General features: G+C 34.8%; 1 protein-coding gene across 2 annotated transcripts in view; it reads right to left on the bottom strand.

The window, feature by feature from the left end:
• The window catches only part of DENND4C (DENN domain containing 4C), a 174,902-nt gene that overhangs the window by 99,250 nt on the left and 49,291 nt on the right, over positions 1-26,361 (bottom strand). For both annotated transcript variants that reach the window (XM_037851100.1, XM_037851099.1), the window contains exons 3-8: positions 23,246-23,498; positions 22,238-22,307; positions 20,302-20,471; positions 11,797-12,035; positions 10,131-10,197; positions 2,014-2,072 (exon numbers count right to left, since the gene is read on the bottom strand). In XM_037851100.1, coding sequence (XP_037707028.1) covers positions 2,014-2,072; positions 10,131-10,197; positions 11,797-12,035; positions 20,302-20,471; positions 22,238-22,307; positions 23,246-23,498 — 858 coding nt within the window. The remainder of the gene's footprint in view (positions 1-2,013; positions 2,073-10,130; positions 10,198-11,796; positions 12,036-20,301; positions 20,472-22,237; positions 22,308-23,245; positions 23,499-26,361) is intronic.

The raw sequence follows: 26,361 nt of genomic DNA, 5'->3' as shown, positions 1-26,361 counted from the left end.
TACAAATGTTTCCATGATATAGTTCAAAGGTATGACACTGTTACAAAGAGTTAAAACAGAGTGGTTTATGGGAAAAACTACATATTGCATACTAGGGACTATATTTAGTAGGAATACCTTACTAGCACCACACAAATACTAGGGATAAATAATTAGGGGCTGATAAGAGCTTTGGGTTATTTTGGGTCATGATAATTGTTAAAAATTGAGAGTGATGATGATTGTGCAACTAAGTGAAGATAACATGAGACACTGATTCTTTGTCTTGGAGAAAGTATATGCTATGTGAAATTAGAACCACCTACTTAATACGTCAAGCCCTGGTTCTTGAGGCTTGCTCTTGTGAAACTTATGGCTGTAAAGGGGAGGCTAAGCCTACCTATAATTATGCCTAGGAGTCACCTCCACAGAACCTCTTTTTTTGCTCAGATGTGGCCTCTCTGGCAAAGCCCAACTCTACAAATAAATTCTTTACCCTCCCCCCATGTGGGACATGACTCCCAGGTGAGTGAGTCTCCGTGGTGATGTGGGACACAGATTACAGGAATGAAACTGGCCATGGCATGAAGGAATTGAGAATGTCTACTTAACCAAAAGGTGGACAAGAAAGGTAACAAAATAAGGCTTCAGTGGCAAAGAGATTTCAAAGAGAGTTGAGAGGCTATCCTGGAGGTTACTCTTATGCAAGCTTCAGCAAGATATGCCAAATAGCCGCAGTAGGACAAGCCCAAATGGACAGTAGTCGTGAAAACCCTAAAGAACACCCGGGTCCCTTTCTGACACTCTACAAAAGTTATACTCACTAAGTTTATGTTTCAGAAACTTAAATCCTCTCGAGTGTTCCTATGCCATATAAGTCCCAGAACCCAGAGGCAACAGCCTCTTCAAGAACATCAACCAGATGTGGCACCTCTTTCCTATAACGTCAATACCCCTTTTCAATATGAATAAGTTAGAGTGGCACTGCCTAGATATCCCTAAACATCAAGAAAGTGATCATACGAGAGGAAGAGGTAGCAACAGACAAGACAGGTATTTATGACACTTTCAATTACTTTCTCACACTCAAATACATGACTACAAACACTCCACATTCCTACTACACTGGATATCTCCCACTCCTCCCCCAAAGCTAGATTTTTATGTCTCCAGGCATGAATATTTATTCATTCAACAAATACTTGATTGCTTAAATATATTAGTGAACAAAAAAAGTAATGTCCAGTGCCTTCAGTGATCTAATAACCAATAGGGAAAACAATGAAATAATCACATAGACATCATTTAAAGCAGGTAAGTGTAAGAGTACAGATGCTAAGAAAAAATACAACAGGATGATTTAAACTAAACTTTTGGTAACAGAGGGGTATTTATCAAGAAAGATTTACCTGAAGAACCACCATTTGAGCTAAGTCTAAAAGAATGGAGGTTAGAGTTGGGGGGTGGGGTGGTAGTGCAATATATGCAAAGGTCCTAAGGCAGAAAAAAAACTATTAAGTTCAAGGAATTGTAATATAAACTTATTGTGATCAAAGTGTAGTAAGAGAGGTGAGAACAGTAAGAGATTAGGCTAAATAGAAAGGACATAATTAAATCTGCATTCTCAAAAGGACAACTGGCTGTAGTGTGGATAAAAAACCAAAGGAGGGTAAGAAATAAAGGGTACCAATTAAGAGGTTATTGAAGCAGTGCAGGTGAAAGATCAGGATAGCTTGGACTAGTGATGGAGTTGAGGAGAAGCTAATGGATTCAAGACATTTCGAGGCTAAAATCAGTAAAATTTGATATGGGGAGGGGGCAAAGAGGAAGAGAACCATATCCCCTATATCCAGTCTTGCAACTCTCTTAAGTGTTCCATTTTTACAATGGCCCCACCATCTATTTAGCTATCAAAGTTAGAAACATTAAGGCTCTTATTACCTAATATGTAAAATAACATTTAGCTTTATTACCCTAACCTAAAGCATTATGTTCCAAGTGAATAAATACATCATTTTAGATACAAGTAATTACCTTAGTGGTAAAGGTGTAGAAACTGGCTGTGATAAAATTAAGGCATCATGGACTGACAGCTAAAATTAAAAAAAAAAAAAAAAAGCCAATTAACCAAGCCAATTTTGAAATCTAAATATTTAGATCAAAGGTAAAATGCAACATTGATTAATAAATATGCAGACGCCTTTTTCACAACAAATTACTAAGACGCAAAAGTTATGTAATTTTCTATGTATAGGTCTTACACCTTTGGTTAAGTTACTCATAAGAATTGCATTTTTTTAAATAGCTTTTTTTTCACTTTATCAAAAACTTAAAAAAAAAAAAACATTCAAACAAAAGTAAACACAGGATTAAGAAAAACTGATAACCTAAAATAAATGTATTGCATCCAACATGTCCCTACCATACCCCAATTAACAAACCCTAACAAAACAAAGGAATAAGAAAAACAAATAACCTAAAGTTATTTAAAGATAAAGCAATATCATATTGCTTCCAACATGATTCTACCATACCCAAGAAAGTCTGCAAACCATAATCATTCCTGAGCATTCCCATAACATTGAGATCACCCTCAATAGCTTATCTGTTCTTATTAGATTATCGTTACCCCTTCACTAGTTGCTGGCTATCTATAGGTCCCCTATATTCTACAAAATAAAATATTTATTTTATATTTTTCACAGAATTCACATCAGTGGTAACATACAATATCTCTCTTTTTGTGTCTGCTTTTTTTAAAAAAACTTTTATCAAAGAATTAAAAAACAATAAAAAAATTTCAAACAAAACAAATAAGAAAAATAACTTAAAATAACTGCATTGCTTCCAACATGTTCCTGCCCTACCCCAAGAAAATTAACAAACTATAACCAAATAAAGGAATAAGAAAAACAAATAACCTAAAATAACTACATTGTATCCAACATGTTTCTACCATAACACCCCCCAAAATTAACAAACTAGTCATTCCTGAGAATTCCCGTAACATTAATATTAACCTCCATAACTTATCTGCTCTTATTAGATTATCATTCCCCATTCACTATTTGCTGCCTATGGCTAGGTCCCCTACATTCTACAATATAAAACACTTATTTTACATTTTTCTCATAGTTCACATTAGTGGTAACACAGTATATCTCTCTTTTTGTGCCTGGCTTATTTCATTCAGCATTATGTCTTCAAGGTTCATCCATGTTGTCGTATGTTTCATGACCTCATTCTTTCTTAATGCCATGTGGTATTCCTGTGAGTATATACCACATTTTGTTTATCCATTCATCTGTTGAAGGGAATTTGGACAGTTACCATTTCTTGGCAATTGTGAATAATGCCGCTATGAACATCAGTGTGCAAATATCCGTTTGTGTCATTGCTTTCACATCTTCTAGGCACATACCGAGAAGTGAAATTGCTGGATCCAAGGGTAACTCGATATCCAGTTTTCTAAGGAACCACCAGACTGTCTTCCAGTGGCGGTACCATTATACAGTTTCACCAACAATGAATAAGAGTTCCAATTTCTCCACATCCTCTCCAGCATTTGTAGTTTCCTGTTTGTTTAATGGCAGCCATTTGAATTGGTATGAGATGATATCTCATTGTGGTCTTAATTCACATCTCCCCAATAGCTAGTGAAGATGAACATATTTCATGTGTTTTTTAGTCATTTGTATTTCCTCTTCAGTGAAATGTCTTTTCGTATCTTTTGCCCATTTTATGATTGGGCTATCTGTACTATTGTTGTTGAGTTGTAGGACTTCTTTATACATGCAAGATACCAGTCTTTTGTCAGATACATGGTTTCCAAATATTTTTTCCCATTGAGTTGGCAGCCTCTTTTTGACAAATTCCTTTGAGATACAGGAACTTTTGATTTTGAGGAGGTGCTATTGATCCATTTTTCCTTTCGCTGCTTTTGCTTTTGGTGTATGGTCTAAGAAGTGACCTCCTAATGCACTGTCTTGAAGATGATTCACTACACTATCTTCTAGGAATTTTACAGTGCTGTCTCTTATATTGAGGTCTTTAATCCACTTTGAGTTAATTTTTGTATAAGGTGTGAGGTAGGGGTCCTCTTTCATTCTTTTGGATATGGATATCCAATTCTCCCAGCCCCATTTGTTGAAGAGACTGTTATGTCCCAGACCAGTGGTTTTGGGGGCCTTATCAAAGATCAGTTGACCATAGATCTGGGGGGTCTATCTCTGAATTCTCAAATCAATTATATTGATGAATATGTCTATCTTTGTTCCAGTACCATGCTGTTTTGACTACTGTGGCTTTACAGCAAGCTTCAAAGTCAGGAAGTGTAAGTCCTCCTGCTTTGTTTTCTTTTTAGAATGTTTTTAGCAATTTGAGGCATCTCTCCCTTCCAAATAAATGTGATAACTAGTTTTTACAAGTCTGAAAAGTAGGTTGTTAGAATTTTTATTGAAATTGCCTTGAATCTGTAAACGAGTTTGGGTAGAATTGCTATCTTAATGACATTTAGCCTTCCTGTCCATGAACACAGAATATTTTCCAGCATTTTAGGTCCCCTTCTATTTCTTTTAGTAAAGTTATGTAATTTTCTATGTATAGGTCTTTTACATCTTTGGTTAAGTTTATTTCTAGGTACTTGATTTTTTTATTGAAGATGGAATCTTTTTCTTGAGTGTCTCTTCAGTTAGGTCATTTCTAGTGTTTAGGAACATTACTGACTTATGTGGATCAATCTTGTATCCCGCCACTTTGTTGAATTTGTTTATTAACTCAAGTAGCTGTGTCATGGACTTCTCGGGATTTTCCAAATATAAGACCATATCATCTGCAAATAATGGCAGTTTTACTTCTTCCTTTCCAATTCGTATGCCTTTTATTTCGTTTTGTCAGATTGACAGCCGACATCCTTATCTCATTCCTGATCTTAGAGGGAAGGCTTTCAGTCTCTCGCCATTGAGTACTATGCTGGCTGTGCATTTTTCATATATGCCCTTTATCATATTGAGGAAGTTTCCTTCAATTCCTACCTTTTAAAATGTTTTTGTTTTTTTGTGTTTTTTTTTTCAAAGAAAGAATGCTGGATTTGTTGAATGCCTTTTCTGCATGTATTGAGATCATTTGATTTTTCCCTTTTGATTTGTTAATGTGTTCTATTACATTGATTAATTTTATGTTGAACCATCCTTGCATGCCTGGAATGAACCCCACCTGGTCATGGTGTATGATTTTTTTAATCTGTCTTTGGATTCGATTTGCAAGTATTTTGTTGAGAATTTTTGCATATATATTCATTAGGGAGATTGGCTTGTACTTTTCCTTTCTTGTAGCATCTTTACCTGGTTTTGATATGAGTGATGTTAGCTTAATAAAAGAGTTACGTAGTGTTTCATTTTCTTCAATTTTTTGAAAGAGTTTAAGAAAGACTGATGTCAGTGCTTTTTAGAAATTTTGGTAGAATTCTCCTGTGAAGCAATCTGGCCCTGGACATTTATTTGTGGGAAGTTTTTTCATGACTGACAGGATCTCTTTGCTTGTGACTGGTTTGTTGAGGTCTTCTATTTGTTCTCTAGACAGTCTACGTTGTTCATGCTTCCTAGAAATTGTCCATTTCTTCTACATTATCTTGTTTGTTAGCGTACGGTTGTTCATAGTATCCTCTTATGATTTTTTAAATTTCTTTGGGATCCATAATAATGTCGCCTCTCTCATTTATTATTTTGTTTATTTGGGTCGTCTCTCCTTTTGATTTAGTCAGTCTAGGCAAGGGCTTGTCGATCTTTTTGATCTTCTGAAAGAAACAACTTCTGGTTCTATTTATTCTTTCTATTTTTTTTTCCTCTTTCATTTATTTCTGCTTTAATCCTTATTTCTTTTCTTCCGCTTGGTTTAGGATTAGTTTGCTGTTCATTCTCTAGTTTCTTCAGTTGTTCCATTAGTTCCTTGATTTTAGCTATCTTCCTTTTTAACGTATGCATTTAGAGCTATAAATTTCCCCTTAACACCACCTTCGCTGCATTCCATACATTTTGATATGTTGTGCTCTCATTTTCATTCACCTCTAGATATTCAGTAATTCTTCTTGCTATTTCTTCTTTAACCCACTGTTTGTTTAGGAATGTGTTGTTTAACCTCCAGATATCTGTGAATGTTCTAAATCTTTGATGATTATTGACTTCTAGTTATATTCCACTGTGATCAGAGAATGTGCTTTGAATAATTTCAATCTTTTTAAATTTACTGAGGCTTGTTTGTGGCCCGACATATGATCTATTCTGGAGAAAGTTCTGTGGGCACTAGAGAATGTTTATCATGGTGATTTGGGATGTAATACAGTATATATGCCTGTTAAGTCAAAATCATTTATCACATTGTTTAGTTTTTCAGTTTCCTTATTGTTCCTCTGTCTGGTTGATCTATCTATAGAAGACAGTGATGTATTGAAGTCTCCCACAGTTATTGTGGAAACATCTATTGCTTCCTTTAGTTTTGCCAATGTTTGTCTCATGTACTTTGGGGCACCTTGATTGGGTACATAGACACCCAATCTTCTTGTTGAATTGTCCCTTTTATTAGTATATAGTGTCCTTCTTTGTCTCTATGACATCCTTACATTTAAAGTCTATTTTATTTGAGATTAATATGCTATTCCTGCTTTCTTTTGGCTGTAGCTTGCATGGAATATTGTTTTCCATCCTTTCACTTTCAATTTCTTTGTGTCTCTGGGTCTAAGATGAGTCTTGTGTAAGCAATATATTGATGCTTCATATTTTTTTTTAATCCATTCTGCAATCTGTATGTTTTAATTGGGGAGTTTAATCCATTCACATGCAACTATTATTGTGAAGGCAGTTCTTGAATCCAGCAAAGTTTTTATTTGTCAGATATATTTTCTCCCTCTATTTCCTTTAACATATTCTTACTAAACCTCTTTAGTTCTGTGCCCTTCTCCATACCTCTCTCTCTTTTTTTCTCAGGTGGTAGGGCTCCGTTTAGTATTTCTTGTAGGGAAGGTCTCTTGTTAGCAAATTCTCTCAGCATTTACTTGTCTGTGAAGATTTTAAACTCTCCCTCAAATCTGGAGAGCTTTGCTGATAAAGAATTCTTGGTTGGCAATTTTTCTCTTTCAGAATTTTAAATATGTCATACCACTGCCTTCTCACCTCCATGGTGGATGCCGAGAAGTCACTACTTAGTCTTGTGTTATTTCCCTTGCATGTGGTGAATTGCTTCTCTCTTGCTGCTTTCAGAACTTGCTCCTTCTCTTCAGCATTTAACAATCTGATCAGAATGTGTCTTGGAGTGGGTTTATTTGGATTTATTCTGTTTGAAACTCGTCGGGCACCTATGATTTGCATATTTATGTCATTTAGAAGGGTTGGGAAGTTTTCTCCAACAATGTCTTTGAATACCCTTCCTAGACGTTTATCCTTCTCTTCCCCTTCTGGAACACCAATGATTCTTATATTATTGTGATTCATGTTGTCCATCATATCCCTGAAATCCATTTTAATTTTTTTTATTTTTTTCTCCATTCTTTCTTTTGTACTTTCACTTTCCAATCTGCACTCTTGAGGCCTGCGTATTCTTCCCTCAGCTTCCTCTAATCTAGAACTGTGTGTATCCAGAATCTCTTTAATTTGATCAACAGTTTCTTTTATTTCCATAAGATTGCCTATATTTTTATTTATTCTTGCAAATTCTTCTTTATGCTCTTCTAGGGTCTTCTTGATATCCTTTATTTCCTGAGCCTTGATAAAGGTTTTTGTGATTACTTCTTTGATTAATTTCTCCAAGTTCTGTACCTCCTCTGATTTTTTAATTTGGGTGTTTGGGTTATCCATATCTTCTGGTTTCTTCACATGCTTGATAATTTTCTGTTGTTTTTGGCCTCTTGGCATTTGCTTATCTTGATACGGTTCTTTTACAGTATGCAGGATTATTTAAACAATTATCTATAATTTGACAGAGCTACAGCTTGATGTAGTGCACTTTTCCCGACCTATGAGCAGATGGTGCTCTGGAGCCACCTCGTATCTTCAATCCAGATCTCCCCAACTTCATTCATACAGCAAATGGGGGTCCAAATCATGTGGCTGCCAAATCAGTGCACCAATTTTCCGTGTGCAATGGGGACTGCCAGTCCTGTGGGTGGGGGTCGTGCCCTATGCAGTTTGGCAGGGATGAAGGGCTTTAAGATCCAGTACTCCCAGCCATTCCAGGAGTTGCAGCTGTGATACCCTGGGGCTGCGACAGGCATCCTCCCCTTCAGCTCAGACTCCCTTCAATCCCTCTCTGCTGCAGACCCTCAAGTCCTTGGGCTTTGTGTGGAGCTCTTGTCACTTCCACATAGCATCCCCGCCTCTCATCTTCTATGTACTCCATGGGCTTCTTGAGGAGGCTCTCACCCGCAGCGCTGTGAAGGGGTTGTTCCCAGCCCACTTCGAAGATGGTTCTTTGGGGTGTGGAAAATAACCCACTTCCGTAATTGTCCACTTGCTGCAGCGGCTTGTCTCTACCTCGGGGGCCTTCAATTGTGGGTGTGCAAAGGGCTATCACCCACACCAGTTACGGAGGCATGTGCCTGGGTTGTGGAAGGCACTCCCCGCTGCGCTCAACCTCAGCTCCTGCTGCCGTCTCCCTGGCCACTCCCCGGGTCCCACTCTGACCCGGCTCTAACTGCAGCCCAAGTCCGGGCTGCCTTTCCAGGCAGCTCTCCGGATCAAAGACTTACATGATTCTGAACATAGGCTCTTTCCTTCTCCAATTGCTCAATCGGTATGGAAATATAACTCCTTGCCCAGCCAGTGAGACCCTGGAACCAGTATTCTGGAGCACCTTCTGTCTTTAATCCAGCGTTTTTCATGGAGGAGAATTTTCCTCTGTCTCTCCTAATCCCCCATTTTGGATCTCCCAAGGTGTTGTATTAGTTCTTCTTTTTAAATAATGGCTAATTCAAATGATTTTGATTCAATTAACTGGTTAAAATACAGTTATTTTATTATGCTTATAAAATAAGCCAGACACAAAAGGTCAAATACTGCATGATTCCATTTATAAGAATTATCTAGAATAAGCAAATTCATAGAGGCAAAAAGTAGCAAGTTTCCAGGGGATGGAAAAGAAGGAATGGGGATTTAATGCATAATGGATAGAGATTCTGTTTTAGGTGATGAAAAAGTTTTGGTAAAGGGTGGTGGTGGTAATATGTAATTAATACCACTGAAACGTACACTTAAAATGGTTAAAATGGGAATATATAAATATATACATACACACACAAAAAAATAAAATTTTGTCTAAAGGAAAGAAAATACAATTATTTTTTAATTGTGGAATTACCACTTTTTAAGTCTCATATATTTAGCTGACAGACTGGTAAGCACTTGGCAGATGCTGGATATACACTAGTATTTGCTGAACTGAAGTACATTCAAGATTAGCAATATTTGACTTACCATACCAAAGCACACATTTTGATAACACCTTAGAAAAAAATTTTAAATACTGTGTCTCCATAGACCATTGCTCCTCAATGGCCAGTGCCAGTCTGCAAGCTATTACTGGTCCATGAAGACATAGTATATAAGTGGGTCACAAGCAATTGATCAGTGGACTCATGTCTTTGGGCAAGGTAGACACCTGTTCATGTCTATACTGAACTCACAAGGTAAACTGCATATGGTACAAGCTATGTACCTGTATAGGTCTGTCACTGATTGGAAATAAAAAACTGGTTATTTTAGCAAAGATAGTTGCAGAAACATTATCATAGACCATTTCACTTCCCCCTCAACCACAGCTCATTTCATATTTAATATTTATTAGTTGCTCTGATATTACAAACATGCCTATAACATACTTTTAGGATTCATGCTATTAAAATTAGCTACATAAAGGTCAGGCATGGCCAATGATGGTAATGTCATAAACCAAGGATTATAATTATTTCAGTTTTGAAAACCCAGGATTAAAAAAAAAGTACAAAAGGATGTTCAGTAAAGAAGTAAGACAGAGGAACTTCAAGGACTTCATGAATGCATAATATTCCACGTCCAACCCAAAGGACTGCAGAATCTACCTTGCAATGATTTGAATAAACATATGCAGAGCTCCCCCCAAATATACTCTTTTTTTTTATTACCTACCTGTACAAGGATTCTTGGTCTTTGTGGTGAAGGAAAAGGGATGTTTTGCATAAAATGTGAAATGTGCCTGGAAAAATTGTGAAATGAAGATCATAATCTTAATTTCATTATTGGATTTTTAACAGAGCAAATATGTCCTCTTTCAATATTCTTCTAAAATGCTCCATAGACAGTAACAAATCTTAAAAATCACTATATCTTTCCAGGTCTGACAAAACCATTTAACCAAAACTTATATTAACTAAATAAATTTACTTAGTGCAAATACATATACCCAGGTCCACTAAATTTCTAAAATGCATGATGCATTTTATGAATTAAAGTCTATATTAATACCCCATATTGTCTCTAGGAAAAAAAAAGGATAGCTATGAATACAGTTTTCATGAAAGAAGCTAATTTTTATGGCCCTGGTCATCAGTACCAGTTCTGGGAGCAACTAACTCTGATATAATGAATTAACACTAATATAGAATTTCATCCCAGATTTACTACTATTACTTCTGGGCAAACCATTTACCCTCTCTATTCCTCCAATTATAAATAATGCTTCTTAATTACTGCCAAAGTTTTGAGCTATTAGGAGTCATTAAAATACAAGGTATTAATTCAACTAAGAAAAAAACTGATCGCATACATGGATATTACTTTCACAAAATAGTCACTGAACCTTAATTTTTCAAAAGGTTGCTGACTTGTCACTAACACTAAATTTTATTTCAAAAATTTTAAAGTAAATCTGATAGCTGAAAGTTAAATCAAGAAATAGGAACTCATTAAATTGGTATTTTCAAAGAATATTCAAATGAAACCACATTTCTATTCCAAATTGTGATGAGTTTGTGTACAGTACTTTTTTCTATTTTTAAAGTTGATTTTTGAGCAATATTAATTTAAATCTTTCAGATAATTATCCCCCATCTTATCCATTAAACTTGTACGTTTTCACTGACAATCTTTCTGCCACAATACAAAAATGTTTATGTTGGAAGAAAACTTTATGATTAAAGACACTATATAACACATTTCCACAAAGTTCTTGACACCTCTTGGTTTGTTAGCAGAGTACCTAAATTACATACTATAATAAGCAAGAGTCAATGTGCCACTAGAAATAAGAAAAGATGAGGTTTATAAAGGACAGAGTGGCTTCACACATATTTTTCTGGCTTACTGAAAATTTCTATTACAAAGGAAATCACAAATCAAAGGGAAAACGTAGATTCTGTCAATGCTAAAACCAAAACCTCACCTCTTAATGAAAATTAACTCATTCTTTCTAATTTCTACATCAGCTTAAGAATGTTTTTAGAATTAGAACATGGAACGGCCATTTGTGTGGTGTGTGTTGTGTATCAACAGTTGTTTTTCTCTTGGGTATTCGAGAATGAATAGGAAGAGGAACACATGCAACACAATGTATATGAGCTCTTCCCTCAGCTGAATTCTCAAAAGTTCATTATTTGAGCATCTACACCAACACTCAATTTTAAGTTACCAGTCAATGAATGACCTAGGTGAAGAATGGAGCAAGCAAAAAGTAGAGTAACTGCGGCTCTCCTTCCCTCTCAACTTTGCTGCCAGAGACAACAGTTAGGTAAAGAGTGAAATGTCTGTTTATACATTCAGTTTCTCTACCAGACAGCTCTCTAATCATTATACATACTTTTCAATGGGAAGAGGATGTGGTCCAGACACAGAAAGTTTGTAGATAAACATAAGAAATTTTCTAAAAGCTTCAAAAAAAGGCCAATGTGAAAGTAAACAAATGCATTTGTTTGAATTGATGGATTTAGAGACAATTTTTCTCTCCACAGGTGTCAACAGGCCCAGCTGCATAAGTTGTTTCTCTGTTAGAAGTTCCCGAGAATAAGGTTCATAAAATTGGATGGCAGCTCCATATACCTAGAGAGTAATACAATTCCATTAAAAAAGAATTTGTTTTTAAAAGTTAATTTATATCATTACATAGAAAGAAATATCTGCTCAGAGTACAAGATACAGATAAATAAAAAGAAAATTCTCACCCAAAATTCTATCCCAGATATAACCAGATATCAATGTAAACCATTCCAGACTTTTTCCATACACAACCATATATCTTAAACAAAAATAGATGGTACCCTCTTTGTAACTTGCTTTCATTTTTAAACATGCAATGAATTTTTTTTACATCATTAATATAATAATTTTTATAAGTTTAGATAGGCAGTCCATAAAATGGAATGCTAAGATTTTTTCAAAATCAAATGGGAATTTAGCTCTTATGGCTTTAGTTCCCTCTCTTCCAAGGAACACTATTTAAATACACTAATTAAAAAATCCTAATCAGATACACAAACCAGAGTCAGTCTTAGTAAATTAGATACATATACTGTTGGGAGTCTGGTTAAGTAAATCTGTAAAGGAACCTTATTTTCCTATTGATCTCCTTTTTATAAAGGGAGGGAGGGAGGGAGGGAAAAGAAAAAGTGTGCACGAGAGAAATCGTTTAACCTCAAACATGTTTCAGAAAGGTAACTGATAAATTCTCAGTAGGAATAAGGCTATGTTCTAAGTATTTAGGTTAAAAACACTTCTTTTTATAACCTTTAGAACTTAAGAGCCCCTTGCCTGCTATTGTGATCAATGAGTGACATTTCAAATTTGCAGCTGTATCTTTTGATAGGCAGAGACAGTACATGAACAAAACTAAAGAATGACATGTATACTTCTTGCATAGCAGCAGAACTGCTTCCCAAAGTTGGCTGGCAAATTTCCAACAATGATCAGGGTTAGAAAATAATGGTCTGTATTGACAGTATTTGCTAGCAGTGCCTCTATAAGAGTAAATTAGCACAAATGGATATTAACAGGTTTTCTTATTCATCCCCATGCCTGACATAATCTTGGAAAACTAAGTACATGTTGACAATCCCTATAATATACCAGCCACATGCTTCTGTGATTTCCTCAATCCTAATGGTATGTTATTTCAGCAACTCTATCCATTAGACACAACCAGGTCCTACCCTAGAAAATGCACTCTAATGCCTCCCTCAACTTGCACCTGTGTTTCAGTCTCACCTAAACTTTTTATTCCCTTTATAAACCTCCAGTTTCATTCATAAAGCCTTATTTACTTACACTTCCTAGATCTTTAGGTCAAACACCTTTGAACAAATGGCATCTGTTCTTCTACACCAAGCACCTCTACCTTTTCATTTCAATCCATTACAGTATACCTTCCATCTCAACTAAAACAATTTTAATCAAGGTCTCCAATGACTTCCTAACTGTTAACTACAGTGGACACCTTCAGTGCTTAATTTACTTTGACCTCTCTATGACTTAAAATACTGCTGACACTCCTCTGTCTTGAAATTCTCTACTTCTTTGGTATCTTTGACACCACAAATTTCTCTGTGTTCTCTGGCTACTTCTCTTTCTTTCACTGGATCCAATACTATTGCCCACTTCTTAAATACTGGCATTCCCTAAGGTTCTAGCTTTACCCTTCTAATTCTATTTGAGAAAGTTCATTCTCTCATGGTTTTAACTATAATTATGGTAAAATAAAACCCAAATTTTTATTTCTAGTTTTAACCTCTTTCCTGAACTCCAGACTCCTGTTTACAAATGACCTCTCAACATCTCCACCTCAATTTCCCACTGGCATCATAAAACAGTATTTTCAAAAGTGAATTCATGAGAAAACATGGAGAGAGGAATGTACCTATTTACCGTTGATGAGGAGGCAGAATGGTGTAGCCTTTCTGGAGGTTACTGTGGCGGCTCCACAAGAAGCTAAGTAGGTGGGGCCATAAGGTCCTACAACCTCATTATGGGGTATGTATTTGGAAGATTGGAGAGCAGAGACATGAATGGACATTTGCACACTGGTGTTTACGGAGGTGGTATTCATGATTTGCAATGGGTGGAGGTGGCCTAAGGATACACCGACTGAGGAACAGAATGGTGAACTGCGGTGTATGCATACAACGGAGTACTGAGAAACTACAAGAAGGAGTGAAGCTGTGAGACACACAATGAAGTGAATGGGTCCTGTAGACAGCATGCTAAGTGAAGTATGCCAAAAACCAAGGCAAATACTATAATGCCTCACCAATATGGACTAACTACAATGAGTAAACTCAGAATTAAATCTTAGAGCACAGCCTAACAGGGAAATGATTATTGTAATGGTCCCCAAATTGTAAGCTCTTACAGCAGTCAAATTTATTCCTGAATTATAATGGCTATCTCCAAACTCTGGGATGTTGATCCCTTAATGTATAACCTGATTGGTCTTTGGAACATTGGGTATCTGTGTGACACCTGAAACTCAGAGCTACAGCTCCACAGATATGAATATCAGTATTAACGCATACAGCAATTGTTTAAAAAAAAAAAGCTGAAATAGAGCCCAGACTTCAATTAGAGATATGAATAAAGCAGATCTGGTTAAGACTAGAGCAAATCACGCCAAGGGGTAAAGGTTGAAACTGACTGTGTTCAAACTTCAACTTCCCTATGAGACCAAGGGAAGAGATGTTGATTTGGTGTAGGAACTATATTTTCTAAACAATATAACTTCTACGGTCAGTTTGTTCAAACACTACAATTACCTGGAACTTTGACTAGGAAGTGAGCTATGGTAGGTCTGTACAGATTAGAATGAAATAGCAACACATCTTAAAGTAATTTGGGTGGAGAATAAAAATATGTATTCAGGGCCCCCCAAAGAGCTGGGGGAGAATGCAGAGGTGTTGGACTTCCTCACCTGGATTGTTGCTGATATTCTCACAAACAATGGGGACTGACAGCCTGATGTGCTGAACCCTCTGTTTTAGCGCTGCCACTATGAAGCTTGTTGCTGCAAGGAGAGGCTAAACCTGGTTATAACTGTGCCTAAGAGTCTCCCCCTGAGTGCCTCTTTGTTGCTCAGATGTGACCCTCTCTCTCTAACTAAGCCACCTTGGAGGGTGATTTCGCTGCCTGCTCCCCTACATGTGACCTGACTCCCCGGGGTGTAAGTCTCCCTGGCAATGCAGGATATGACTCCTAGGGATGAATCTGGATCCGGCATCTTTGGATTGAGAACATCTTCTTGACCAAAAGGGTGATGCAAAATGAAACGAAATAAAGCTTCAGTGGCTGAGAGATTTCAAATAGAGTCAAGAGGTCACTCTGGTGGACATTCTTACACACTATATAGCTCACACTTTTTAGGTTTTAATATATTGGAATAGCTAGAAGAAAATACCTGAAACTACCAAACTCTAACACAGTAGCCCTTGACTCTTGAAGGTGACTGTATAACAATGTAGTTTACAAGGGGTAACAGTGTGATTGTGAAAACCCTGTGGATCACTCCCTTTATCCAGTGTATGGAAGGATGAGCAGAAAAACAGGGACAAAACCTAAATGAAAAATAGGGTGGGATGGGGGGGGTGATTTGGGTGTTCTTTTTTTATTTTTATTATTTATTCTGATTCTGATTCTTTCTGGATTAAGGAAAATGTTCAAAAATAGATTGGGGTGGTGAATGCACAACTATAAGATGGTACTGTCAACAGTTACTGCACACCATGGATGATTGTATGGTATGTGACTATATCTCAATAAAACTGAATTTTTAAAAAAAAATGTGAATTCATTATCTGTACTTCTTTCCATGTTCCCAATTTCACTTGATGACACTGCTACTTAATCCCCAAGCCATAAGCTTGGAAGCCATTCTCAACTCCACCTTAATTTACCACATCACAGTGACTACTGCAGTAATTGGTCTCAGTGAGAAGAGGAGCTATGTGAGTAGAAAACACACTGGAGAGACAATCCCCCTGAAATAATAATCTGACCCTTCAAAAACTCCCCGTTGAGGTAAAATGTCACAGTCCATATAAAAAGCAGGATGTCTCATTTCTCGGCAGACCTGCTGACACTTTAAACAATACAGAGCTACCTACAGTACTAGAAACGTATTATACTATTTCACAGTTTTGCTCCTTTGAACATCTTGTTCTGCTTTGGTGCTTGTTCTCCCTGATCTATCCATTCTTCAAATCACTACTAAGGTCTCATTTCCTCTGTGAAGCACTTCTACCATTATACCCATCTCTTCCTCCCAACCTTTCCTTCCCTCTGAACTTTCTATAAATCTTATCACTACTTAGTCACTATACATATCATATAATTCTCATCTTTAGAGCTTTGGCATACCTAGATATAATTATTTCAAAGTGATCTCAAAGGTTTTTAACAAGCGATATGACAAAAGCATGAATGTAAATTTCATACACATCAAAATTTATATGCTGGTATCCTCTAACTCCTCTAACCAAGAATAAGATTAACCAACCACCCAGTATCCACATCTCAATGAGGCTTTGTTATTCTCTACTGGTCAAAGCAAAGTTGGTAACTCTTAAGTGTTTGATGGAGATCTTAAGTTTTTTTCAGTTATATTTATTGCTTTCAATGAGAGAAACTATAAATGTTATATTAAAGAGTTTATCTGTAGATAATCCAGTTAATATAGTATTGGCCTTCCTTTTGCGAATGTTTAATATGTTCCAGACACTATGCTTGATAATTTGCACAGATTATCTTTAATACAGTGGTTGTATTAATGTGTAATTTAGAATGAGGCCAACAGATGTATTTTGTTTGATCTACATGATAGTTGAAGAAGAAGAAGCAGTAGTAGTAGTAGTAGAAGTAGTAGTAGTAGTAGTAGTAGTAGTAGTAGTAGTAGTAGTAGTAGTAGAAGTAGTAGTAGTAGCAGTAGCAGTAGTAGAATAGTTGCCAATATTTAAAAACTAAAAGATTTCATAAAAAATCTGATGGGCCAAATTCTCTAGAAAAAAATCTGAAGATCTGGCATGGGCCTATTCTCCAGAATGATTTTAAAACTGACTATTGGATAAGACATATTACTAGTTCACAATGGCGGAACCCAATCCACTTCATTCATTTATTTTAACCTTCTGGCCCCTGAAAGCGAGCTCACTAATCCTAACGAACATTTTGTAAAGAATGTGTTTTCTTTTTCTAATTATTAAAAAAACAAACAACAACATTAAAAACTTACTGGAAAATAAAGAAAATATTACAGGCATTGCTATATTTTCTAAATATAAATATACTAAACAAAATAACAGAATTCCTTTACCCTTCCTTCTTCCCCAGAGATAATGATTATCCCAAAATTAGTATATTTGATTCCTATGTATTTTTGTATATGGTATTGTTTTGAGTGTTCTAAAAGTATACATTAAAAAATAATGTATTATGCTATTGTTCTACAGCTTGCTTTGCTTCACTCCATGCTGTATCCTTGAAATTTGTATGTTCATATACACAGATCCAACTCATCAATTTCAACTGCTGTGTATTACTTCACTGTATGAAAATACCAGAGTTTAGCTGCCTGTACTTCTATTGATGGACACTTAAATTGTTTACAATTTTCTATTATTCCAAATAGTGCCATAATGAATATCCTCGTAAATGTGTCCTTGGGCACATGTGAAAAATTTCTTTAACATACATCCCTATGAATTGAACTTCTGCTTGTTTATATAGTAGATGCACATCTTCCAGATTAAGAATATTGCCAGATTGTTCTCCAAGGAGTTTCACTAATTTATACTCTCAATAGCAATATATAAAATTTCACATTTCCCCACAACCTGGACAAGGTTTGGTAGTAACTAAAACATGATCACCCAATGCAGCAGTTCTCCAACTTTTTAATCCAAGGACACCCTTTACATTCCTAAAAAGTTAGGATGCCAAAGAGTTTTAGTTTAGGTGGAATTCACCCATAAATATTTACCAAATTAGAAATCAAAACTGAAAAAAATTGTAAATGTGTATATTGATTCATTCTGAAAGTAATTAGAAAAACTCATTACATGTTAACATAAACAAGTTTTTATGAAAAATACATCAAAACAAAAACAAAAATTGGTGAAAAGTGGCAGTGTGTTATATTTTTGCAAATCTCTAATCTTTAACACAAATCAATGTGCAAAAACATCTTTCCCCACCCTGGATCAAAAAGGTACTGCTAGATATTCCTTCTGCCTTCATCACTTTTAAATATTATTTCATTTTTCTCCTAGTATTTATTGTTGTTAGCAAAGTCTTGTTTTGTTTTTTTTTAAACATTTTTCCTGGACAAGTTATCTGTATTTGTTCTCTGATAGCTTTTAACTAATTTTCTCCACATTGTCAATATTGGCAATTTCTATATGGTATCTAGGTATAAATTTACCTTTACTCAATCTGATTAATACACCCAGCGTTTCAATCTGAGGACTCAAGTCTTTCTCTAATCCATAAAATTCTTCAGCAATTCTCTTCAAATACTGCTTCTTCACTCTGTTCTCTTCTAGAACCTCCACATCTCTTAAGAGTTCCTAAATATTTTTTCTCTTTGTCTTTCAATGTTGCACCCTGGGTAAATTCTGCAGTTTTTTCCTAATACCCCAATTTTTCTTCAACGATGATTAGTTTAAGGTTTATTCTACTATATAATTTATTTCAGTGATTACACTTTCATTTACAAGTACTTTCATTTACAAGACAGGATTTTTTTTTTCTATCTTTTTTTGTTTCATTTCTTCCTGTTTCAGGTACACAATTTTCGTTAAATACAGGAGATGTTGTTGATGAGGTGTTTCTGAATAGATATTTTTAAACTAATGGTTTTGCTTTATGGACATTTTCTGTAACTTTATTTTTTATTTCCTAATATATTTTCATTTTAATCTATCATGTTATAGATTATTACTATCTTTTTCTAGATAATTATGGTAATGACTTACTATTTTATTATACATGTTTCCAATTTTTGGCTATAATGAATAAAGCTATGAACATTCACATACATGTCTTATGGAAATTATATACACATTACTCTTGGGTATATGCCCACAAGTGGAATTGCTCTGTCACAGGTTTGTTCCTTTTTCTTACTGATATATAAAAGTTCTTTATATATTCTGGAATCAAGACCTTTGTTGAATATGTATTTTGCAATTATTTTCTCCCAGCCTGTGGCCTGCTTTGTTCACCCTCTTAATGGCATCTTTTGGTAAACAGATGTTCCTAACCCTAATGAAGTCCCATTATCCATCTTTTCTTTTATGGTTGCTGCTTTCTGTGCCCTGTTTAAAAATATCTTTGCTGTCTTCCTCCATTTTTAATATATTAGTTGTTTTCTGGCCCTTGTCTTCGAGAAATTAGCTGTCAATCTAATAGTTGTTCTCTTGAAAGTAAATTGGTCTTTCCTCTCTGGTTGTTTTTTGTCTTTGGTTTCCCACAGGTTCACTTTGATATGAAAAGAGATGGTTTTATATTTTTATTTTTTTCTTCTGAAGCTTCAGAGTACATCTTTAATCTGAAGACTCAAATATTTCACCAACTATGGAAAACTCTCAAACAACCACTGGCTCTTAGAATGTTGTCTTTCCCATTTCTAGTCACTCCTTCTGGGACTCACTAAGTAACTATTGACTGGACCATCTGTTTCTATAATCCATAGTTTTTAACTTTTTAAATATGTTTTATATTTTCCCATGCCACATTTGAGGTAATTATCTTGCACTTCACTAATTCTCTTTTCAGCTATGTCTTATATTCTGTTTAAACCATTCATTGAATTTTTAACTTTAAAGTCCATAATTTTCATTTCTAGACATTTGATTGCTTTTACAATCTATTCATTTTTCAAAATTTCCTGTTCATTCCTTGATGCTTTGAGTCCTCTCTTAGGTCTTGAATCACTGGCATTATATTTCACCTCATAATATCTGTCATACTACTATTCTATCATTTCAATGTCTTAAGGTTCTCCTCCTGCTTTTTACTGAGTCTGCTGATTTCTTTGCATGGTACCTATGTCTTCTAACTTTTACTGTAACTTCATCTTGCGGCCTGGGTTTTAGGGCTGTCTCTCCAGAGAAACTTTATGTACACATCTGTAGAAACTCTAGGAGTATCAGCATCCTGATAGCAATTTTTACATTTATGTCCCACCTTGGGCATTATAGTGTAAATTTAAACAAAAATGCATTATGTTCACATAATAGTCTTTCAAATAAAACTTACATTGATTAATCATTACTATGGAATAAAATCATGGAAAAAAATAGGTTTAATCACAGAGGCAAAAATATACCTTTTCAGCAGAGGAGCCTGTCAGGACAAAAGTTGAAAAAACTGGAAGTGGGTATTTGGTCTGGGGATCCCAGCATTCAATAGTAGCTCCCATAGGAAGGCAGAAGAGAGGTACAGATTCTGAGAGTGGAAATGACTCATAGTCATCTTCTGGATATCTAAAAATTAAACCTTTTGCAGAAAGGAGAAGATAAATTTTTAAAATTACTTTTCCATGGATTATATATCATACAGATTAATAGGATATTTTAATACCAAATGTCATAGAAATATTTATATGTGGAATTTCAAGCTCAATTTTTCTCTTACCATATCAAAAATTTGTAAGAAATTAACCCTTTGTTTTTGTCCATGGGACTTTTAATTAACTGTAATAATGAAATTTATTAAATATGCTAGTCAAGACCCTATTCAACAGAATAACCAAACTTAATGCATTTTCTTCCACATATGGCCAACACCTTGTGTAAAATGGTAAGAAGCATACAGAAAAATTCACCAACTATTTCAACAAGGTCTTCTGTATAAAACTCAGAGAAGGGACAAGTGTTATGAAAGAGCAACAAGGCAATGGAAATGATCAAAGCCCCTAAACTCATCTGGAGAGGGAAGCAGTGTAAATGGCATGCAACACGGAAAGTAAATGAGACAGAAAGTCTTGTGATTGAGTACAGAGTATTTGAAACCCAGAAAGTAGGAGCAGGAGGCATTTTGAGAAAAATAAAGCCCCTTCAGAATAAAGTAGCAACATGGCATCAGTTAATTAGCCTCTGATGCTCCAATATAAAAACTACCTCTAAGTCAAAAACGTGAAAAGCAGTAGCAGAATTCAGAGTCCACATTCAGTCTCCAAAACTCTGTATTTTAAAGTAAGTGTCTCATATCAAATACCTAAGTACTTTCACAAAGCTTGTTTCTGTAAGTTTTTTTTAAAGTAACACCTTCCCCCACACATGAAAAAAAAAGTTAGGAAATCATATACAATCAACACATTACAATAATATTAACAGTATCATTTTAAAAATGATACTGAAATTTATCATTGTTAGTTGCTGCCTTTATTTTTATATTATAAACTAAATGATCTGATTCATAGGTATGAATGTCTTCATGAGGACAATCAAGATTTTTCAAATATGAATTTGCCTTGACTACCTAAAGTAAAATTTATTCCAAAAAAACTGCGCATTATCAAAAAGTAATTGACACTGCTTCTTTTCACAAAGTAGTATTCCAGTATCTCTTCTATTTACAACTGGAGCATACCTATGTTTTCAGTTTCTATCCCACCATACCAGTGGGATGAAAAGGTCACACTTAAATCTTTACAGCGCTTGACACTTTATTGTGCAGTAAGAATGTGGCGACAGATTTCTCAAACACTTCAAGGCAGTTAAGATTCTCAGGCCCTTCTCTCCTCCACATAGCTGATTCTTTGCAACAAGGGAGAAAGGAAGCAAATCCACCTTTCATAGCAAGTAACATGATTTCAAATAAGACACAGAGAGATAAGAGAAGGAAATACAAGAAGTAAAGATGTGGTATGACACCCTTCGGATTGCCAAAATACAAAAAGGTCATAGAGTAAGCAGTTTTCCATTGACTTATTAAATCTATTAGTGTAGATTAAAAGCTTGAATGTTTATTCCACATATTGCTTTGGATGAAATTTCAAATTTAATTAACAACACGTTAAGTGTGTTGGGGGATACATTAATGTATAGGGATAACATATAATGTGCATAATAATGTATCTTGTATTGTGTAATGTATTTAAGAAAACTTATGCCTTTTCATGCTAAAATTATAGCTAATTCAATTTTATAAACAGATCAATTCCATAAACTATATAAAGGAGCACTCGTTTCTTCTAGCCAAATATCAATGTGCACCAATAACTACAGTGATAGAGACAAATTCATTTTTAATTTACTTACCAGCTTTATATGCTATTGAATTAGAAGCAGGCACAGACTTCTTATAACACAGAAACACACTGGAACCCCACTGTAAAATATAATTTAGATTTTTAAAAAAAAAAAGGAAAAAGAAATTTAGTATGTTGACTATCTTCTAAAGATTTTGATTATTTATTCAGAGGAGTTTATTTAAAATGCATGTTTATCAAATAGCCTACATAGTACAAAATAAAGCAAGGCATTGCAATTGAGAACACTAAACTAAGAGAAAAGAGAATCAAAAAATTCAGCTATAAAAATTAAACTGATATGAAGGCAGCTTCAAAAAGTTTAGATTTTTGTGTTCACCCTACGAATGTCTCTACTTCAGAGAGGTATCATAAAGTGGCCACTGGAGCCCAAACCAGGGAAGACTGGGGCAGATGGGGTGCTACTAAGTCATCACCTTTAGAGGCAAAACTGTCTTCACTAACAATTAAGGGTGTATATCATACTAAATTTAAAACAGTATTAGTCTGACCTGAAGTTATGTTTCAAAATAAATCTGATCCAACAGTAAACTTCAGTTTTATAAATCTATAAATCAAATGTATATGTACAATTTTCTTTTTCATTATACCCCTTTGAAAGAATAAGTATGCAGAACTCTACTATTTAAAATAAATAAATGTAGGGGGAGCCGCCCCACACTTTCCCTGCAGTTGTCCTTGAAGACACCACTGAAACCCAAAGGCTAGTTGGTAACATAGGCAATATTAAGAAATACCACCCCCCCAAAAAAAAAATCTTTTGACTTAAAGTATCCATTTTCTGAATGAAATTATTCCAATTCATCATATAGCTGAGGATTTATAAAATTCTTTTTAATCATAAAAAGTACAGAGCTAAAATAATAAAAACTGAATCATGAAAATATAAATTGAGAGTAAATTATATGCCCAACAGTAAACAGGAACACAAAAATTACCCCATGATATCTTTTGATTTTCATAAGAAACTGTGAAAATAAAACACTTTTATTCTTACCATTCCGCAATTTAAGTTTTTGTCAACTTTGCAGAAGGTATGAGGAGGGGTTTCTCCTTTACTGGTTACAATAACACAGACATCAGTTACAGCCAAGGAATTCTGGGGTCGAACTGGAGGAGCCCTTCGGTAAGTGATAAAGATTCTTTGTGAAGTAGTTGAACTATTGTTGACATTGGCACAGCGACCATAAGGCGTGGCTTGGATCACTTCACATCCTGGCATAAGCCTCTCTTTCCCTTCATATAAAACTCTGCATGGCAGGAAGGGGGGAAATGTAGATACATTAGATAGACAGAGAAACATGTAAAAGCATTTCAGGTTGTGGGTTTTCTTCTTAATCAAAAAAAAAAAAAAAGGTCTCTTCTATTGTTCCCTAAATCTTAATTATACACCAAAACAACAATTAATACTTTGGAAATTATAATCCTCTTAACTATTTTTCAATAGCTAAAATATAATTTTAAGAAGTATAAACAGGAACTAACAATTTTCTTTTTTTATTGCTTATTACAAGAAGCACGAAAGAAGAAAGGGGCAACAGAAGCACCCTCAGGACAACTCCTAAAAGTTTCATTAGGTATTCAGAATCTTCCACTTAAATTTTCTTCATGAGTCCTGCCAAAACTTTACCTTTAAAAGTCCTTTGACTGAAAACCATAAAACTATTGAGAGAAATGAAAGAAGACTAAAATAAATGGGAAAACATTTCAGGTTCATAGACTGAAATACTTGGTGTTAAGATGACAATATAACCATAGATCTACAGATGCAACAGAGTTCCTATCAAAGATCCTGCTGCCATTTTTTACAGAAATTAACAAACTAATCCTAAAGATCATAGGGAAATGCAATGGACCCAGTACTGCCAGAACAATCTGGAAAAAGGACAAAGTTGAAGGAGTCCCACTTTCCAATTTCAAAACTTACAACACAAAGCTACAATAATCAAGACAGTTCGGTGATAGCATAAGAAAACATATAGCTCAATGGAACAGAATGAAGAGCCCAAAAAATACAAAAGCATCAAGATAATTCAATGCAGAACAAATAGACTTTTCAACAAATAGTGATGGGATATATGGAAATACAAATGCAGAAGAATGAGTTGGACACTCCTTTCCAGCACTACACACCAAAAAAGACTCAAAATGGATCAGACTTAAATGTAACAGTTAAAATCTAAAATCCTCTGGAAAAAAAAAAAAAAAACAGGAAAAAATCTTCATGACTTTGGATTAGGCAAAGCCTTCTTAGTATGACACCAAAAGCACAAGCAGCAAAAGAAAAATAGATTAATTAAACTTTCTCAAAATTAAAAACTTCTGTGCTGCAAATAATACCATCATTAAAAAAATGAAAAGACAACCACTAAATGGGAGTAAATGTTTGTGAATCATATATCTGATAAGAAATTTGAATCCAGAACATGTAATGAGCTCTTACAACTCAATATAAAAAGATAAATAATTTTTAAATGGGCCAATGGCTGGGCAAATCACATATGGGAATTCTCTGTACTATTTTTGCAACTCTTCTGTAAATCTAAAATTATTTAAAAATAAAACATTTTCTTTTACTGGTGATGTAACTTTGAAATTACTTTATATATGTAAGATAAAGCATTAAGTAATATATTTATGCTATTAGGAATCAAGATTTACAGTGTAGAGAAATGATATAATTCAAAATGAGTTAAAAGCCCTTCAATGTTAAATATGAACTTGAAATATTAATATGAACTAATTTAAAAACACATAAACATACAAATAAAATATTTCCTTGGTTTGTCCACTGAAAGGGTCTACAAGACACCTCAGTAGCAATGAATACACCAAGTTACAGATTTTGATGGAAATAGTAGCCAGGTTGAAAAGGCTCCCATTGGCCAAAGTTGGAACAACTTGACAAAACAGAATAAGGAATCCAAGTGATTTTCCCACACGGAATAAATAAAATCCACAAGTCCTCAATTATACTGAAAATAATGGAGAGAACAGAAAAAAATATTCATAACAGAAAAAATTTAATGACTACTTTAAAAATTATAGAATTAGAGGGGCATCATTTTATACACACACACACCAATTTAATTTCTAATTCAGGCAACGCTCAACAGATACTAGAAAATAAAATGTGAAAGGTTGCTAGGGAACAAGATATTTGAATAGTGCCCAATACTCCACAATAAAAAACTGCCTTTACAAAAGAGATCTAGCAATTGCTACCCTAATCAAATAATCATACTGTGGGACAACATGTCACTATATGCTTTCCTGATGTTAGCATTTCCTGATGTATGCTTACCAAAAATGTATAACCTGAATTTAGCCCTGTCTTTAGACCCAATTTCCAGTTTACAGGAAATACTGAAAATAAAGGAAAAAGTTAAACAACATAATGAGGAAATAATCAGACAAATATAGGATATATGGCATTCTGTAAGACAAGTGGCCTAAACTCTTCAAAAACTCATTATCATAGAAAAAACACAGGATATCATTCTAGAGTAAACAGACTAAAAAGGCATAATAACCAAAAGCAATGGGTGAACCTTTACTGGATCCAGGGTTTTAAAAAAAAAATCCTATGAAAGACATCCTGAAGAAAATTGAGAAATACTGGATATGGAATGGATATTGAAAAATATGATGGAATTTTCATTAATTTTCTACATATTATGGTTATACAAGAGCTTGTCCTGAGGCATGCATGCTGAGAGGTACTTAAGGGTGAATTGTCACAGTATCTCCATCTTCCTTTCAAATAGCTTAGCAAAAATATGCAAAAATTATTAATTTGTTCAATCTAGGTGGAAAGTATATTGTTTAAGTGGTGGTTTGAAGTTATGTACCCCAGAAAAACATGTTCCTAAATCTAATCCATTTCTATTCATGTAGACCCATTGTAAAGGCCTTCTGATAAGGTTACTTACTTAGGGTGTGACCTAAGATGGGTCTTGATTCTCTTACCGGACTCCTTTATAAATGGGATGAATACACAGAGAGAGAAAGCCATGGGAGCAAAAAGCTGAAATGAACAAAATCCTGAAGAGAAGGGAGAGACCAACAGATGCCACTGTGCGTCTTGCCATGTGTCAGAGAAGCCAAGAATCT

Source organism: Choloepus didactylus, chromosome 10 (genome assembly GCF_015220235.1).
Source record: "Choloepus didactylus isolate mChoDid1 chromosome 10, mChoDid1.pri, whole genome shotgun sequence".
Lineage (NCBI taxonomy): Eukaryota > Metazoa > Chordata > Mammalia > Pilosa > Megalonychidae > Choloepus > Choloepus didactylus.
The sequence above is the reverse complement of the archived record's forward strand: the minus strand, read 5'-3'. Positions and strand labels throughout refer to the sequence as shown.